Source organism: Polypterus senegalus, chromosome 16, assembly GCF_016835505.1.
Source record: "Polypterus senegalus isolate Bchr_013 chromosome 16, ASM1683550v1, whole genome shotgun sequence".
Classification (NCBI taxonomy): Eukaryota; Metazoa; Chordata; class Cladistia; order Polypteriformes; family Polypteridae; genus Polypterus; species Polypterus senegalus.
Window position 1 is genome coordinate 50942217 of NC_053169.1, and position 17920 is coordinate 50960136.

The window sequence follows — 17920 nt, forward strand, 5'->3', positions numbered from 1 at the left end:
GATAAAGGATACTCTTACGATAAAGGTGTATGAAGGTGTGAGATACACAAAACACAATAGTTTGGGTATTACCGTGTGGTCACGTAGACGTAATACATAGAAAAATAACGCTGTGTGCTCCATGGTTACTCTCTCAGGTGGGCGTTAGCATATCATAATCTCTTGGACCAATAGCGTGAGTTTTCCACATTCAACTTATACGGCCGACATTATAAAATACCAGAAATTATACAGTAAAATCAAGCCCCGACTTATCCGTGGGAGAACTTATCCACGAGTATATAACGGTATATGTTAAACTTATGCTAATTTCTATCTTGTTAACCATGTTATCTGTCAAAGACAGGTAACAGAACACATTTTAAAATACTTGATTTCTTTTGCCGTATGTGTATCTTCGAGGATTCTTGCACTTCATTCCTCCGTAGCCTTGTGTGTCTGAACATCTCGCCCAGCCCCAGGCGTGCTCCCATCAAGTCGGCTCCTCAGGCTCTGTCATTTCAAGGCACCCTGCTTGCTTCCTGTCTGCTTTTATACGTCTTGTCTTTTGGATTGGATTCCCTACATGCTAGATCATTCTATTATATAGTGAATGACTCTGTTCTGCTTGAAAGCACAAAGCACATGAATCATTAGTGAACAACTACTGAGCGATTTGTTGCAAGAAATGATTTAGCTTGCTAATAAAATGAACAAGAATCGTGTACCTCGTAATGATTCAGCTCGAGAATCAAAGGAATGAGCGTCATGTGACTCATTTGTGGGTAATGAGTCGGTTCAAAATTAAAAGAATCCATGAAAATAAACCATAAAAATATGTTTAAGTTTCAAGCAAATACTGTAAATGCTAGAATTTAGAGTAATATTTTATAAAGGTTTAAGTGTTGACAGTTGTTCAGAGAATGTGCTGTATTGTGAAACCTGTATAGTAGCTAAACATATATAAACGAACGAATTGTGTGTGTGCACATGTATAAGGAGCAGTCCGCTCTGCCCTCGCTCAAGCACTTTTACATTGAACCTCACTTCACACTACAAAAGACCTGTGTGCAGCAAACACTACCGCGCAACAATGACGTCATGCTAATGACACAGACGAAGAGACACAACGTCGAAACGAATCAAACGCCGCGGCTCAACAATGTGCAAGTGAAACACCTCACTAAAAGCACTGGCTCTCTGGAGGTAGTAGATGAAGAAGACTCCTATGCCAGTGATATGGCTAAATATGGCATCGCCAGTGTCTTCTTATGAAAGCCAGCGGGGCAACAAGCACAGGTGGGTCCACTTCCTCTGCCTTGAGTAATTTTTAAGTGTTAGCGGACGCTTCTCCAAGTTCACGAATATAATAAACTGTTAAGGAATCTTCTGGTTGTTATTTGTCCTGGAGATAGATATCAAAGGCACTATATAATAGATAGATAGATATCAAAGGCACTATATACTAGATCAATCGATAGATATGAAAGGCACTATATAATAGATAGATAGATAGATAGATATCAAAGGCACTATTTAATTGATAGATCGATAGATATCAAAGGCACTATATAATAGATAGATATCAAAGTCACTATATACTAGATCGATAGATAGATATCAAAGGCACTATATAATAGAGAGATATCAAAGGCACTATATAATAGAGAGATATCAAAGGCACTATATAATAGATAGATAGATATCAAAGGCACTATATAATAGAGAGATATCAAAGGCACTATATAATAGATAGATAGATAGAACTTTATTTGTCCCCTGGGAGAAGTCTGGCTTCTGGATCATCTAATGTACAGTATGCAGCAGATTCACATTCATTGTTAACTAAAATGAGAGACTACTTCTGTTAGCATTAATATGGCATTTGCTATAGAAAGGTACTATATAAGAATGTTTGCTTGTATTAAACAGCTGCATTCTAACCTAACTATGAAAATGGGCACTTTTGGTCCCATACTGGCATAGCGGGGCAGTGCTGCCTCACAGAGTTTAATGACCTGTCCAGTCACATTCGCTTTCTCTGTGCACTTTGCACGTGATCTTGGTGACTTTATGGATGACTCAGATTTTCCTCCCATCCCCTGAAGGCATGCAGGTTAGGTTCTCTGACACCTCCGAATGAGCCCTAAATGACCAAAGGTTTGGACAAGAGTGAAATTGAGGCTGGTGGTGCCATCTCTACCTGCTTAAAGCTCCCTGGGCTCTGCTCCAGCTGCCCCACAACCTCCTAATGGATTAAGCAGCTTCAAACCCTAGATGAATGAACGTTTGGTGAGGTATGCTGTGACAAGCTGGTAACTTCCAGCATTAAACCCCTTTTTTAGCAGCTAGTGAATCCCATTACTAGCTGCTAGCATTAAAACTGAAGTGGGCATTATGCATGACATGCCTGAGTCTCTTTATTTTGACAGGTGCCGAGGAATAACGTAATTGAGGGCTTTGGAGAGATGGGTCTAGGGTGGGCGTGCCTTGAATTTGTGGGGGCATGTCGTGATTTAAAATAACATTTTTAATCAACACAAAGGGCGCTTTAATAATTTAGAGAATGGCCTTGAGCGCTTCAGCGAAGCCGACCTTCCTTGACAAATTCTTTTTTCTGCAAACAAGTAATATCCTGTGAGCTTCACGTCACTCAAAGCAGGACTTTTTATTTCTTTAAAGTGGAATGCACAACCTGCCAAGGCCTTTAACTAATTTTTAACAGCCTAATCCACCCAGCTAATACGTTGGCTCCTTCCTGCTCTCATCTTATGGCATCAGACAGACCACAGAGTGTGATTTGCCATTCTTGAAGTGCTGCCATAGTGAAACTCGACTATTGACTACTGTTAAAAGTGGCTGCAATCCCGACTCCAGCAGGGTCCAATTCCATACTACATTTCACTTCACTGAGACCTTATGGTGAGGACATGGATGAATAGATCCGAGCTACTTTTACTGATTTGGAACTTTTAGATCAAATGTTTAAATAACGTGTTTACAAAAGTAATATTTGGAACAAACAGCCAATACAGAGGGCATAAGAGACTGGAGGAGATAATAATAATTATTTACATCTACATGGCGCTTTGACCTCCTTGATCCCCAGGCTTTACATATGCACTTATCCATCATAAACTTTGTGTCCGTGTGTTTTCCGTGATTTTAATATTTTAGTTATATTACAGACACATTGTAATCTACTGTTTAGAATTGAATGTATTTTGTATAGTTTGGGTGTGTCAGCTGCTAAAACACTGTAGACCCCTTAGGTATACTGTATAGTAAGTAGCCTTCATATTTATCTATTAGATTTACTAGGCTGACTGACCACTTCTTAAGGCAATTCAATATGTACTGTAGATCAATTTGATATTTTATACAAACTCATTAATTTGGTTATATTGCATTTGAGCGATATTACTTTAATACTCGTAGTTTCTGTTATTTTTGTGATGAAATTTAAACTTTTTTTCTATATTGAGGTCGCCCTTTTGAACCTCCCTGATATTTACTACGCGGTGAGCATTTGTACTCCATCAACATTAATTATATCGAGAGACATAATTTTGTCTACTTTTCCAGCGCATCGCGCACAAAAGCAATGGAACGATGGGAGCACCAGAACTCTGCTGACATCATGTCGCCGTGCACGCAAGCTGCAAGTAGTAAGTCTGTGATAAGCAGAATACCGCTACGCTTTCCACTCACAGGACGGAAGGACAATCCCGACCGCTTTTATATAGTAAGACAGAAGAAGATATCGCACAGTCTGGAGTAGAAAATCACTTTTTACCTGGAAAAACGAAACTACAAATCCCATCGTGCATTGCAAAATGGACGGGGCGTGTGTAGCACTCACTGGACGGAAGGACAATCCCAACCACTTTTATATAGAAAGATTGAAAGAAATAGGAATAAACAACAACAAAAAAAAATCAAAAAGGATTTGCCTAAAAAGGCCATCCAAAGTAAACAAGATCCAAAACAAAATGCACAAGAATAATCCAAGAAAAAACGTTGAGAAGTGGAGCACAACTCAAAGAAAATCACAATACTCGTAAGAACTACCTAAATCCAGCAGTGCACTTTCAAAATGAACCGCACTGGACTTCGATTGCCAGCAGCTCGTATAGGGATGGGGGCGGTCTGTTAATGGTGATGGACAGGTGGCCCCACCTCTTGGGCAATCTCTACACAACATACAAGGAGCATGAGAGAATTGCAAGATACATAGATACTAAATAAAGACCAATTAAAATAAAAATAACAGATAATACATGATTAAAGGAATAATAAATAACAAAACAATATTTAATAAAATAAAGAATAATAAAAAAGAAGAAAAAAGATAAAAAGAGGCACTTTATACATGAGCCAGGAGAGTATGCTTGACCATAAAAACAAAAGTGGATTTTATGTGTATAATGCTTTATTTTATCATATATTGTATTTCATATTGTCATTCCTTTACTATACATTATATACTTGATGTCATATAGCTCATTTTAAATCTGCCATACAATATTGTTAACCCTGTCTGAAGTAGTGCATTTCAAAACTATTATCCATTATAACAATTTATTAAATTGTGTATTTCATATCTATCTATGACATAATGCTTTTCTTGCCTCTCAAACCTGTGTGTCTTATTACCCTTCATATCTAAGTTATGTTGATCATCTATTTTAGATCAGCACCATGTAATAATAATACATTTTATTTATATAGCGCCTTTCCCATGTCCTTAGTAGACCATGTGATGGAATGGCACCTTGAATCAGGTCGAGCAGATTTATGACTTGGGCTATGTAATGGTGTGTCAGATAGATCATCTTCAGCCCGGCTCAATAAACTGGAACACCCGTATTGATAGATTTGAGTGCAGTCAACCTTGGCTTGGATCTGAGGAGCTGGAAGGAAGCTAACAGACGATATAAAGTCTAATTGAATTTGTTGTGTGTCCCTTAACATATGCACATTTAAAAACTCATACAAGAAGGATCCATAACAAAGAAGGGTTTAGATCTTTGCTTGTAAATTATCTTCCCCCACCACCAAGTGAGCCTAAGTGGACTTGATTATCCAGCATTCCTACTCTGTGTGATGTGCTCCTCATTCTCATGCAGGTAAAGCCCTCTCCTATGCCAACAAATACTTCTTTAGCGAGGCAAGTGGGAACCGTGGCGGAGCACCTAACATCGCTGTGGTGTTGGTTGATGGCTGGCCCACTGACAAGGTGGAAGAGGCTTCCCGTCTAGCCAGAGAATCTGGAATTAATATCTTCTTTGTCACTATCGAAGGACCGGATGAAAATGAGAAGCAAAATGTGGTGGAAGCAAGCTTCGTGGACAAGGTAATGTGCAGTGGGATGATGTTATTTCAGTGACTGTCAGATTCGTTGTACAGTATGTATTGCTATGGCCTTACCTAACACCAGGAAGCAGCAGAGTTGCACTTTGGTGGCCGGCCAGTGGTCAGCCACAAACCTACAACATTAGCGCGTTGCTTTAAGGAGGCTGCTTCTGTGCCACACATTGCAGGTTCATGGCTGACCACCGCCAGTTCACCACAGTGAAAATGTGCAGAGTGAGATGCTTTGTGGTGTGAGTCAACAGCAATACACATGCAAAGTAAGTACAGCTTAACAAAACTCAAAAAGCAAGCGTCAGTTTGTACTGTGAAGACGAGGCTTTGTGCTGCAGATCTGACAGGGCAACTGGAAGGAAGAAAGCCTTTCCTTAAAGGATAAAATCATGCCTTGTAGTATTGGAGCTGTGGTCTACTGTGGGCTGGAAGGAAGTATTGTGGACCGATGAATTAAAATTTGTAATCTTCGGTCGGTCCATTACATAGTGGGGTGTTTGTACGTCGTCAAGTTGGTGAAAGGATGGCTCTTCAGTATGTGGCACCAACTGTCAAACATGGAGGGGGACGTGTGATGGTCTGCAGGAAGAACTGGTGACTGGCATTGTGAATCAAAAGGGTTACCACAGTTTGGCTGTTAGAGTGCAGGCTACTTTGATGAAAGAAACATTTGAATATTTTTTTTATTTGCCATTGTTTATTTGTTCTACAGTAGGTCTTGATTTCGTGAAACATTAAAATATTAAACTGTGTGTATTTCCATAAGAAGTGCAAAAATTGAGGTGTTCTAAAACTTTTGACTGATGTATATCTCAAATTAATTTTGTGATATCTTAAAAATAGCTCTCTGCTCTATTTCAGATATGTAAAAATGTATTTCAATATATCCTAAATTGTCTTTAATTAATGAACTTCTTTCAAAATATTTGAATGTTACAACCCCAATTCCAATGAAGTTGTGTAAAACGTAAATAAAAACAGAATACAATGATTTGCAAATCCTTTTCAACCTATATTCAATTGAATACACTACGAAGACAAGATATCGAATGTTCAAACTGATAAACTTTATTGTTGTTTTGCAAATCTTCACTCGTTTTGAATGTGATGCCTGCAACACGTTCCAAAAAAGCTGGGACGGAGCAGCAAAAGACTGGGAAAGTTGAGGAATGTTCAAAAAACAGCTGTTTTGAACATTCCACAGGTGAACAGGTTAATTGGAAACAGGCGTTTGTCATGATTGGGTATAAAAGGAGCATCCCCAAAAAAAAGGCTCAGTCATTCACAAGCAAGGATGGGGTGAGGTTCACCACTTTGTGAACAACTGCGTGGGTAAATAGTCCGGCAGTTTAAGAACAACGTTTCTCAACGTACAGTTGCAAAGAATCTAGGGATTTCATCATCTGCTGTCCATAATATCATCAAAAGATTCAGAGAATCTGGAGAAATCGCTGCACGTAAGTGGCAAGGCCGAATACCAACATTGGATGCCCGTGACCTTCGATCCCTCAGGCAGCACTGCATTAAAAACCGACATCATTCTGTAAAGGATATTACCACGTGGGCTCAGGAATACTTCAGAAAACCATTGCCAGTTAATACAGTTCGTCGCTACAACTACAAGTGCAAGTTAAAGCTCTACCATGCAAAGCGAAAGCCATATATCAACAACACCCAGAAACGCCGCCGGCTTCTCCGGGCCCGAGCTCGTCTGAGATGGACTGACGCAAAGTGGAAAAGTGTGCTGTGGTCTGACGAGTCCACATTTCAAAGTTCAACAGCCAGCATTTGTGATGGTATGGGGGTGTCTTAGTGCCCATGGCATGGGTAACTTGCACATCTGTGAAGGCACCATTAATGCTGAATGGTACATACAGGTTTTGGAGCAACATATGCTGCCATCCAAGTGATGTCTTTTTCAGGGACGTCCCTGCTTATTTCAGCAGGACAATGCGAAGCCACACTCTACATTTGCGTTACAACAGCGTGGCTTCGTAGTAAAAGAGTGCGGGTACTAGACTGGCCTGCCTGCAGTCCAGACCTGTCTCCCATTGAAAATGTGTGGCGCATTATGAAGTGCAAAATACGACAACGGAGACCCCGGACTGTTGAGCAACTGAAGCAAGAATGGGAAAGAATTCCACCTACACAGCTTCAAGAATTAGTGTCTTCAGTCCCCAAACACTTATTGAGTGCTGTTAAAAGGAAAGGCGATGTAACACAGTGGTAAACCTGCCCCTGTCCCAGCTTTTTTGGAACGTGTTGCAGGTATGAAATTCAAAATGAGTGAAGATTTGCAAAACAACAATAACGTTTATCAGTCTGAACATTCGATATCTTGTCTTCGTAGTGTATTCATTTGAATATAGGTTGAAAAGGATTTGCAAATCATTGTATTCTGTTTTTATTTACATTTTTACACAACATCCCAACTTCTTTGGAATTGGGGTTGTAATTTCAGATAACTACAATTTAGTGTAAGATATCTCAAATACATTTCCAGATATCTCATTTTGAGATATCTATATTTCAAGATATTGTGAGATATCTACAATTTCAAGCTATCTTTAAACCGACATGAAGTCTCATTGAAAGAGTAGAAAATTGTACGAGATGTAATTTTGGAGATATCTCAGAATGCATTTCAGTGATCTTAAAATGCCTGCAGGGTCAACTGAGATATCCTGAAATGCATTTGAGGGAACATAAAGGAGCATACTTTGAGATATCTGGGAAGTAGTTTCCTATTAGTTAAGACATGAATTGCATTTTAAGAGATCTAGAATTCATTTTGAGATATCTGTAAATGTTAATTCCGTTTCACAAAACCATGGAGTAGCAATCGCACCGGGACGCTGAACACACTCCTAGTAACCAACACACACACAAACACACAGTGTGACCAGGCCCGAGCCCTTGACGGTGAGCTACCAGACCTCTGCATTTTAGAAAATTATTTGTGATGACACAAATGAAATGAAATTGATATAGAAAACTAGGAGGCTCTGCCCCCTGTTCGCTTCGCCAACCCCCGGGCGGGCGCTATGCGCTAGCTACTTCGCGTCTCTGCCGCTCACGTATGGGTAAAAGGGTGTACAATTTAAACAGATTGTTATTTTCATGGGAACTGTTACATATGCATAACAGAACTAACTATTTTACATTACAGCGAGTAATTAACCATATTAAAAAATAGTAAAACAGAATAAATTGAAAGAAAATTGTGTTTCATTTTGTTTTAGAGGTATTTGTTGAGTTTTTTTGTTTGGCTTTGAAATTAACACTCAAATACTTTTTTAAACTTCTGTCTTTGATATCTGTCTTTCGAAACTATTACCACAAACAATTCGTCACATATTGGTTTATTATAAATGTGACCGTGATCTTTCGGATTCATATAAAAATCCAAGCAAACTTCTTTGTCCATAATTTGTCGATAAATTTCGTGTAAAGTGCGATACTTTTGGATGTATGGATTTGTGTCCATTATTGGCTGTAGAATTTCTAATACATCTGATCGTTTAACTCTTTTGATTTGATGTTGCATCGCTTCACAGTGATCATAAATATAAACCTGACCGAACTGTGGTTTCTTCGGAATTAAACTTGTAGTAGCTTTAATTGTTGCGGGACCACAGATTCTCATAGTGTGCGGTCCATTCTTGTGTAAATCTACGCTTTGAGCATTGAATGTTGCGAATGTGAACAGATTATTGTAGATTTGGAAATTTTGCCTCTAGTGTTTGTGGATTTCACTTTCACCAAACAACAAATCTTTTAATTCTTGCGGATACGCCTCTTCATTGGGAAGAAACATTACTTTTCCTTGATGGCAACATGAGTTATAAGATCTACAAGTCTCTGACTTAAACTTTAAAGCCAAACAATATCTATATATACTTCTGTCATATCACCTATGTCCATATATTCAATCTCTTTTCGCGGTTTCATTATTTCAGTAATAATTTCCGTTTGTTAGCACTAATGCAATCTTTACTATTAGTTTTTGAGACTTTTAGTACTTTCATAATCTCTAACCTGCTCTGCACATGTATCGCGCCGTTTTTGAACCTCTCTATGACATTCTACTTTGTCTTCTACTCTTTGTCTTTTATTTCCGCTTAGACCTGCTAGGTTTCCAATTCCACTTGATCCGGGCTGATTATTACTTTCCTTATTTTCCAAATTTGCACTTAGATTCTACTATTGTTATTTTTTAAATTCTTTTCTCTCCAACTTTTGGGCCTCTTTTCGATGTGCTGCCCTTTCTTCTTCGCTAAGTCGTTGATGTGTCATCTAGAACATATAAAATTATTGTCCAGAAAAGGACTACATCAAAGGAAACACACAGATTGTATGTCTAAAAACACTGTCCAGAAAAGCTTCTTTAAGGGATGAAACTGAGGACTTTTCCTAAAACTGCGTCTGACAGAAACATTCACATGAATGAGAGTTGAGTGGACCGTCGATGTGCTTGAATGTGGTTGAGAGGAGGGCGTGACTTGAAAAAAATCTCACGGCAAAAGTCTCGCCTCAGGATTTTTTTTTTTTTATATAATAAAGAGACATAATCAAATTGGTAAAATACAAAAGATTTACAAAATAATGCAATCATACTTGAGAAAAAGCAGTTAACCATAACATCCTAAAGCACAATTTTTTAAAAACAATGTAATCAGATTTGTAATAAAATGCTATATGTTTGCAGTTTGGTGACACATGACATTCACTTTATTTTTTGCTGCTGTTTTATTTTAAGTGTTGGGGACTCGTTTTCAGTGCAAATTCATTTACTCCTGAATGTAACGTGGACGTTAGTTTTGCTGTCCAAAGCACTCTACTTACTGTTTTCATTATTCCTGACTATAGCAGTCCCCACTTGCTTTATTTGAACCTTTTACTTTCTTGCTCGCAGGCCGTTTGCAGGACAAATGGTTTCTTCTCTTTGAACGTACCAAGCTGGTTTGCCTTGCGGAAGACGGTGCAGCCCCTTGTGAAGCGAGTCTGTGACATCGATCGACTTGTGTGCAGCAAGACCTGTCTGAATGCTGCCGACATCGCCTTCGTCATCGACGGCTCTAGCAGCGTAGGCACAGGGAACTTCCGTACGGTGCTGCAGTTTGTGGCCAATGTCACCAAGGAGTTTGAGATCTCCGATACGGACACAAGAGTGGGCGCAGTCCAGTACACCTACGAGCAGAGACTGGAGTTCTCCTTTGGCCAGTACAACAGCAAACCAGAGCTTCTCAATGCAATTAAACGCATCAATTACTGGAGTGGAGGGACAAGCACGGGGGCAGCCATCACCTTTGCCACAGAGCAGCTCTTCAGCAAGTCAAAGCCAAACAAACGCAAAATCATGATTGTCATCACGGACGGAAGGTCATATGATGATGTTCGTGCTCCTGCACTTGCTGCCCATCGCAGTGGTAAGCCTCTGTCGTATGTTGTGTGCCACTACATGAGAAACTAGCCAAGTCCTTTGCATGCCGCAGGTTTAAAATACTGTAAGAATGTACGCGTATGCAATACATTTTCTTAGTAAAGAATGATCATAAATAAGTTTTATTCTGTTAAGGAAGGAGGGATGCAAAACCATGCACCCAATATCCCTATATGGTGAGGTGGCTTTTCAAAATAAGTCGACCGATCTGCTCAATCGGCCTGGCTCCACAATGTAATCAATGGAGTGACAAAGCCTGAGCTTCTACATTTAGCTTGGAATCTATGCCAAGAAACATAAGAACTTAGGAAAATTGGCAAACGAGCAACGGAAACCATTCAGCCAATCAGACTGTCCCAGTATTTCACTGGCTGTCAAGGTTTCCGCTTCAACTTCATGATTTGGGGCCAACTGCCCACTCATGTTCAGTCTCTGTGCCCTTTGACCAGTCCTAGCTATGCCAGCAGCCATACCAAATGCACTCCAGAAGAGGTCATCCACCTAAAGCTAAATATTAGCAGGCCCGACTAATACTTGGATGGGAGACCAACCAGGAAAAGCTTGGGGTTGCTGCTGGAAAAGGTGTTGGTGAGGCCAGCAGGGGACACTTACCTGGTGGTCTGAATGTGGAGCCTAATGCCCCAGCGCAATGACGGGGACACTGTGCTGTAAAAATGGCGCCATCCTTTGGATGAGAAGTAAAACGGACATCCTGACTCCTCTGTGGTCATAGAAGATTCTTGGGCATCCTTCATAAAGAGTAAGGGGTATCCCAATGTCCTGGCTAAATTGCCCACCATGGCCTAGTCATTGCCCTGTTTCTAATTGGCTATCTCACCACTTCACCACCTAACAGCTAATGTGCGGCGAGTGTACTGGTGCAAAAATGACTGCCGTCACATCATCCAGGTGGGTGCTGTACATGAGTGCTGGTTGACGTGGCTCTATACTCACTGTGTAAAGCGCTATATAAATTGAAAGAAGTATTATTATTAGGCACTACTCATGTCCTTGAGTCTTCTACCAATGCAGAATTTAATTTGTAGCCCTGGGCTAGGAAAATCTAACTCCTCGTCACCTGATAATTTAATTTAAGGTGTATTTTGTGCTGAACAGAACAACAATCCAGAAATAGCCTGAAAGTGATGTAGGGGCTTCCATGATGGGAATGGTGGAACAGCACCCATTTACAGGTTGTCTGGCTGGAGCTGCTTGACCATTGTGGCAGCCCCAGCTGACCGTGGTGTCGTGCGCACAGCCGTCTGTTTTGTAGAACTGCCCAGTCCAGGTAATCGATCACTGATTTAGAATATGAAGGCCCTTTGTCACCCAGCATGCACGTGTCATTTCTGGACTTGCATATATCCCAGTTGCATTCTAAACTGTACGATGTGTGTATTTCTCGTTGTTACAGGTGTGATTGCTTATTCAATTGGGATTGCATGGGCAGCCCAGGAGGAGCTGGAATACATTGCCACCGATCCGGACAAAGAACATTCCTTTTTTGTGGACGAGTTTGATAACCTCTACAAGTTTGTTCCCAAAATTATTCACAACATTTGCCAGGAGTTCAATTCACAACCACGGAACTAATAAGCAACAGATGGTGTCGCGTATTATTTGCTAATAGACTTTTCACCTTACTGGAAGCAAAGTTAGAAAATCACTGAAGAAAATGTAAAAAAAAAAAAAAAATGTCTTCTGACAATTGTGTATTTGTCTTTGTTAACAATCCTGTATCCCCTGGAAAGCTTTCTAGTTTAGGGTTTGTTCTGAACATCTGAATGACTGGTTTTGGCCTTCAAGAATGGCTGACAGTAGAAGATGAGGATGATGGGATACATCTCTGAAAAAACGACTGGTGGTCAGGAGGAGCACCAAAATGAGCTCCGCAATGGAAGATAGAAACAGAGTGGACAAAATGAATTGCAGTTAGCGTCTTGTCATGTCAAACTTCTATTGGTAAGCTTCTTCAACTAAAGCTTGATTGTTAAAGAACTGAGGTGTCACGTGTGGGGAGTGCAGGGCTGCTTCTGATGCAGTTCATGAGGGGCAACAATGGCTGCAGGCTTTCATTGTAATCAGATACTTAGCTTGTTTCTTTTAGTTTTTTGTTTGATTCTGTACTTGATTTGTGAATTAGGTGTTAACTAAAGATACGAAAACTTAAGGAAAGCCACAGATTAATTTAGTGACCTGCTGGTTCCCTTACGTGGCTCTTGAACCTCTGCCATGTCGTCCATCAGCATTTTTCAGTCGCCGTTCATCCGCACTTTCCATTGAGGAATATGTGGCTTCTCTACGAGGCTGACACTTCACCAGTCCTGAAAGAATAAAGAATACAATGGAAACATCAAAGAGACAATATGTACCTCTATAATCCAAAATTTTAAAAATAACTCGGGTTAACTAAATTGTGCAAAAAATTAAAAAAAAATGTACATTAAGACATTGAATTAGCCAAAGCAGCACATTTATGTTAATGCATTTGCTACAAATGGTTGAGATGCACCATCTGTTGGAATGATAAATGCGATGAATTATGAAATATATTCCAACAGAGGGTGCACTGTGAACGTTAACACTGAGGTCTATGCTGATTAATTTAATTTCAAGCAATCTTAGATGGGCAGCACAGCTAGTAGTACATCACAATTTTGAAGAGAATCTACTGTATATCTTGATGATGAGCCCAAACACCCACTCCATCCTGTCAGGAGGCACTGGATTAATTAAGAAGTTAAATACAGGTAATTCTTTAAAGTAGCATTAATGAGCAGCAGGCACCCAGAATTTAAAGGATTAAGCATGGTGAGGCGCCATGTCGCAAAGCAAAAGGCAAGTAAACTGGCATCATGAACATGACAAGAAGTTCTGTCTTCTTCAGGCACCTTCTCTGTCATTAGATCTGCACATCTGAGTCCAGGAAACTCCTTTGGAGTGTGACGCTGACAAATTTGCAGAAATCGTGTGATGTGATCAAGTCAACATGGACCAGAATCTCAGCGGACTGTTTCTAATATCCATGCCATAATGGTAGATAGACATAAAACATATTTAAACATTTATATATACTGTATATATATATTTTCTTTCTCACCAGAACTATTAAGACATATGCTGTCATGAGCCAATAATGTAGGACCACCCAAAAAAAAAAAAAAAGTGAAATTAATAATCAAAACATGCATAACATCAAAACATTACAGAAGCCAGGGCCATGCCATTTCAAAATGCTTTCTTGAGATAATGGAATTATTGAAGAAGTGCAATATCATTAGTTTTTTTTTTTTTTTTATCCTTTTATTGAGAGTTTGAGAAAATGAAACGTAACACGCGCTCCTTACGAGTTTGCAAACGCTTGACAACAACTGAAAAGCAGCAATGATGGCAACCGAGGGAAACTCATGTGATACGCACACAAACGTAAGCTCATCTGCATCAGGAGTTTCCGCTAGCCGTGTAATTGTGTCGTTTGATTCAGCGGGTGTCTGCTTCACGTTGCTTTGTGTCAAACTGCACATGGCCCCCCACAATGGGGGGCTGACAGGGCTCTAGCCCGGGATCACAGGGGCCTGGCGCAGGATGAGCAGATATTCTGCGCAAACAAAACGTATCAACAGAAAGCAAGGATTCATCCTACAGCATTGAGTGTCAACTTCTGCATAAAATATTTTGAAAACTGAAAACAAGATCAAAAAAAAGTTTCAGATTCCTATTGGGTATCACGTTTTCCTTAATCCCAGGTGAAGGGCCCACCGGAGATCCTGGCCTAGGGGCCCATGTTAGAAAGTGGGGGCCTGATTGTTTTTGGGCAAACCCTCCGTTTCCTGTTGTGAGCTGATCATCAAAACATGGCATTGGGGTCTCCTGTATCTGTTCTGCAGAAGGCCCTCTTGATCCAAAGTCCACTTCAAACACAAGATCTTTAGTGACCCACAACCCAGTCATCATACGGCGTCCATTAAGCTAAACAACAAGCTATACACTTCAGGAAACATTCGGTTATCTCGATATCGTAAAGAAATCGTTCTTTAAAGTTTATTTTCTAGACATGATGGAATAATTTTCTCAGGATCTCCCAAAAATTAAACTTGTGTTTTCTTGAGATCTCAAGATAATTATTCTGTTACCTTGTGCAAACATACAAAAAAAAATGTAATTGCACTTCTTTGAGAAACTGATCCCATTATCTTGAGGAAATAAAAACAGTTACACTGTACGTCTTTGCTTGGCTTCCATGCTAAACAGCCTGCTATGAAAACACAGCTGACTGTATATATCAGTTTGTTTTTATTTTTTCAGTGCTTACCAGGCAGGGTCCTCAGTAAAATTGGGCTTTAATCCGACAAAACAGAAATGTCTCTCAAAGAAAATAGTCCATTTAACTGAAAAACTTCCCAGAGTTCCCAGTGTATTAACAATATGAAGCATTTACAAACAAGTACTCAGGTTAATGGAGATGAAGGCGATCAAGTCTGCTGTGTCCAGTGCTGATCACATCTGAGCACACTAGGTGAGTGAATGAGGAGGCTTGTCTGCGCAAACGTATTTTCAGGCTGAAATGAAGTGCGAAAAAGGTGTCTGTGCAGGATGAAAATCAAAGATAGCATGTCAGCCGAAGACATTCAAATAATGAGCTTTGTAACATTCTAAGAAATGCTGGTGTCATTATGAAGATGGTGAGGACTGTTGAGAACACGACAACTTGGTCATAAACAAGTAACGACGACGGCAACACTGCCGCATACTAGAAACGAAGTACGACGGTTTCCTGCAATTGTTAACTGCTCATAGAAGTAGGACGACAGCAGACCCCTGAACACAAACAGCCTGTTTGGTGATGGCCAAGCATTCTGCACACACAACATTAAAATGCGGATTGTCTTTCGACAATTGAACAACAAGGACTTTGGTGATCTTCTGTCAAAGGCTGATGCCAGTCGGCGTTGTCCTAACACTTTAGAAGTCGACCACATACAGTATCTTGGCATTAGGTTGAAGATGTAGGCGAATTTAAATAAATCGTTTCCAGTGGTCACCTTCCTGCAGTGCACACAAAGCATGCAACTTACGGGCTGCAGATTTGGGTGGCGGTCAGTTACATTTCTGACACTACCGGTAAGTGATGCTGGCGTACATGTGAGATTATTCCAATGGTCACAAACTTTCCAGTGGGAGGAAAAATCTGCAGCCCTACAAAACTTTATTGAAGCCCCTCCTTCATAAATACGAACAGAATCGAGTGTTCTGTGAATATCAAAAAGTCTCTTCTGTGCTACAGTATGGAAAAATATACCATATACGCCAATTCACGCCCTTGCTCGTTGTACAGTATATAATGACTATATGTCTATAAATATTTTTAGTTTTTTTTTTATATATATATATATATAAATATCTTAACAAATAACCAGTGTTAAAATGATTTGGTTAGACGTCCTAAATATAAATCAACATTTACTGCAACATGTCACAATGCTCACCTCTGCAGGTAGTAGTCGACCCAAGTCAAAATATCAAACAATGAATTCCCTTAACAACTGGACATGTAACAGAGCCAATCAGGGAGCTGGAAGCCTAACGTAATCCCCCCGAATGGGGCAACACGTGAGGCCAGCCATCCAGCAGCAGTGGCGTCACAACACAGCAAGCACCTCGACATCCGCCACAAGAGCACACGCTTCACGGGAAAGCAGTTTCTGCGTTAACCTCGTCTGAAAAAGACAAAAGGAGCATTAATAGCCTTTTCCATGTGACTTGTATATTTGTTAATATTAAAATTGTATTTTAATGTGACAAATATCTATTTTGTGCTTTATATACAACAAAAAAATGACTGTAATCTTTTTTGCAATAAAAAGCCAAAAATGTTAAAAGTAAATGTTTTCTTGTGCTTTATTGGATGGCCTGGAAAAAAATATGTCTGCTGACGAATTTATGCTTCCTGGGATGTATTTGAATTTGACATTTAACAGCATATTTAACCAAGAATATTATCAGAGTGTATAAGACAGAAAAGTATCTTGCCAGGGGAAACAGAGTGTGTTGCACACGTAACATGAGAAACGGGGCAGCTCATTGTCAGAGGGACCATGGCCAGTGGGGCAGTAAGAGAGGCAGACACACTGGTACAGTTTGAAAATGGCTAAAATAGTCCCAAAAAGTGATAAAAATGCGCAGGTATTTTGCTAGTATATACTAATAAAAGGCAACGCACTCACTGACTCACTCACTCACTCACTAATTCTCCAACTTCCCGTGTAGGTAGAAGGCTGAAATTTAGCAGGCTTATTTCCTTACAGCTTACTTACAAAAGTTAAGGAGGTTTCATTTCGAAATTCTACGCATAACGGTCATAACAGTCGACAACATACGCCATGTTGAACTTTCTTATTTATGGCCCCATCTTCACAAAATTTGGTAGGCGGCTTCCCTGCACTAACCAAAACCAATGTACGTACTTATTTCGATGGTATGATGCCACTGTCGGCCGCCATATTGAACTTTTCAACAGTCTTTGTTACTTATGGGCCCATCTTCAAGAAATTTGATACGCGGGTTGCCAACGCTAACTGAATCCTACTTACGTACATATATATGTCCATAGCCTGCAGCTCAGTCATTGTGTGAGGCGGCGTTGGGTCCCCCATCCAAACGCCTCCCACGTTGTTGGCTGCCTGCCTATATAAGGCCGTCCGTCGCTCCAGTCTCTACATTCCCTTCCTTGCTTCGCCACGGGATTCACGTCTCCCTGCTGATAACTACAGTCTTTTTATTTAATCCACGGCTTCTCCGCTGTTTTATTGTTCATTTATTATGATTATAATTATTGTTTAGGCAATTTTAGACTTACTTTACATTGTTCAGGTACCCATTTCCTTTATCATTTCAACTGAACCCCCATTAACATGTCTATCGAGATGATCACCATCGATCAAAGAACTGTCACTTACCGAGTGGTTTCCATGCCCAGAGATGGCACCTGCCTTTTCCATTCTCTTTGTTACATATTGCACGGCCATATCAGGCTCACTCTTGATATCCGGAGGAACATTGTGTCTTATGTATTGAATGACTGGGACAGGTTCAAGGTGTGGACTGATGACGATACAGGAGATAATTATACTA

At 40.1% G+C, this 17920-nt stretch overlaps 1 protein-coding gene across 7 annotated transcripts in view; it reads left to right on the forward strand.

The window, feature by feature from the left end:
- Positions 1–15185, forward strand: part of vit (vitrin) — a 153905-nt gene extending 138720 nt beyond the window's left edge. For all 7 annotated transcript variants that reach the window (XM_039739055.1, XM_039739056.1, XM_039739059.1 and 4 more), the window contains 3 exons: positions 5109–5335; positions 10262–10775; positions 12204–15185. In XM_039739055.1, coding sequence (XP_039594989.1) covers positions 5109–5335; positions 10262–10775; positions 12204–12382 — 920 coding nt within the window. In that variant the 3' untranslated portion in view covers positions 12383–15185. The remainder of the gene's footprint in view (positions 1–5108; positions 5336–10261; positions 10776–12203) is intronic.
- Positions 15186–17920: the final 2735 nt, after the last annotated feature.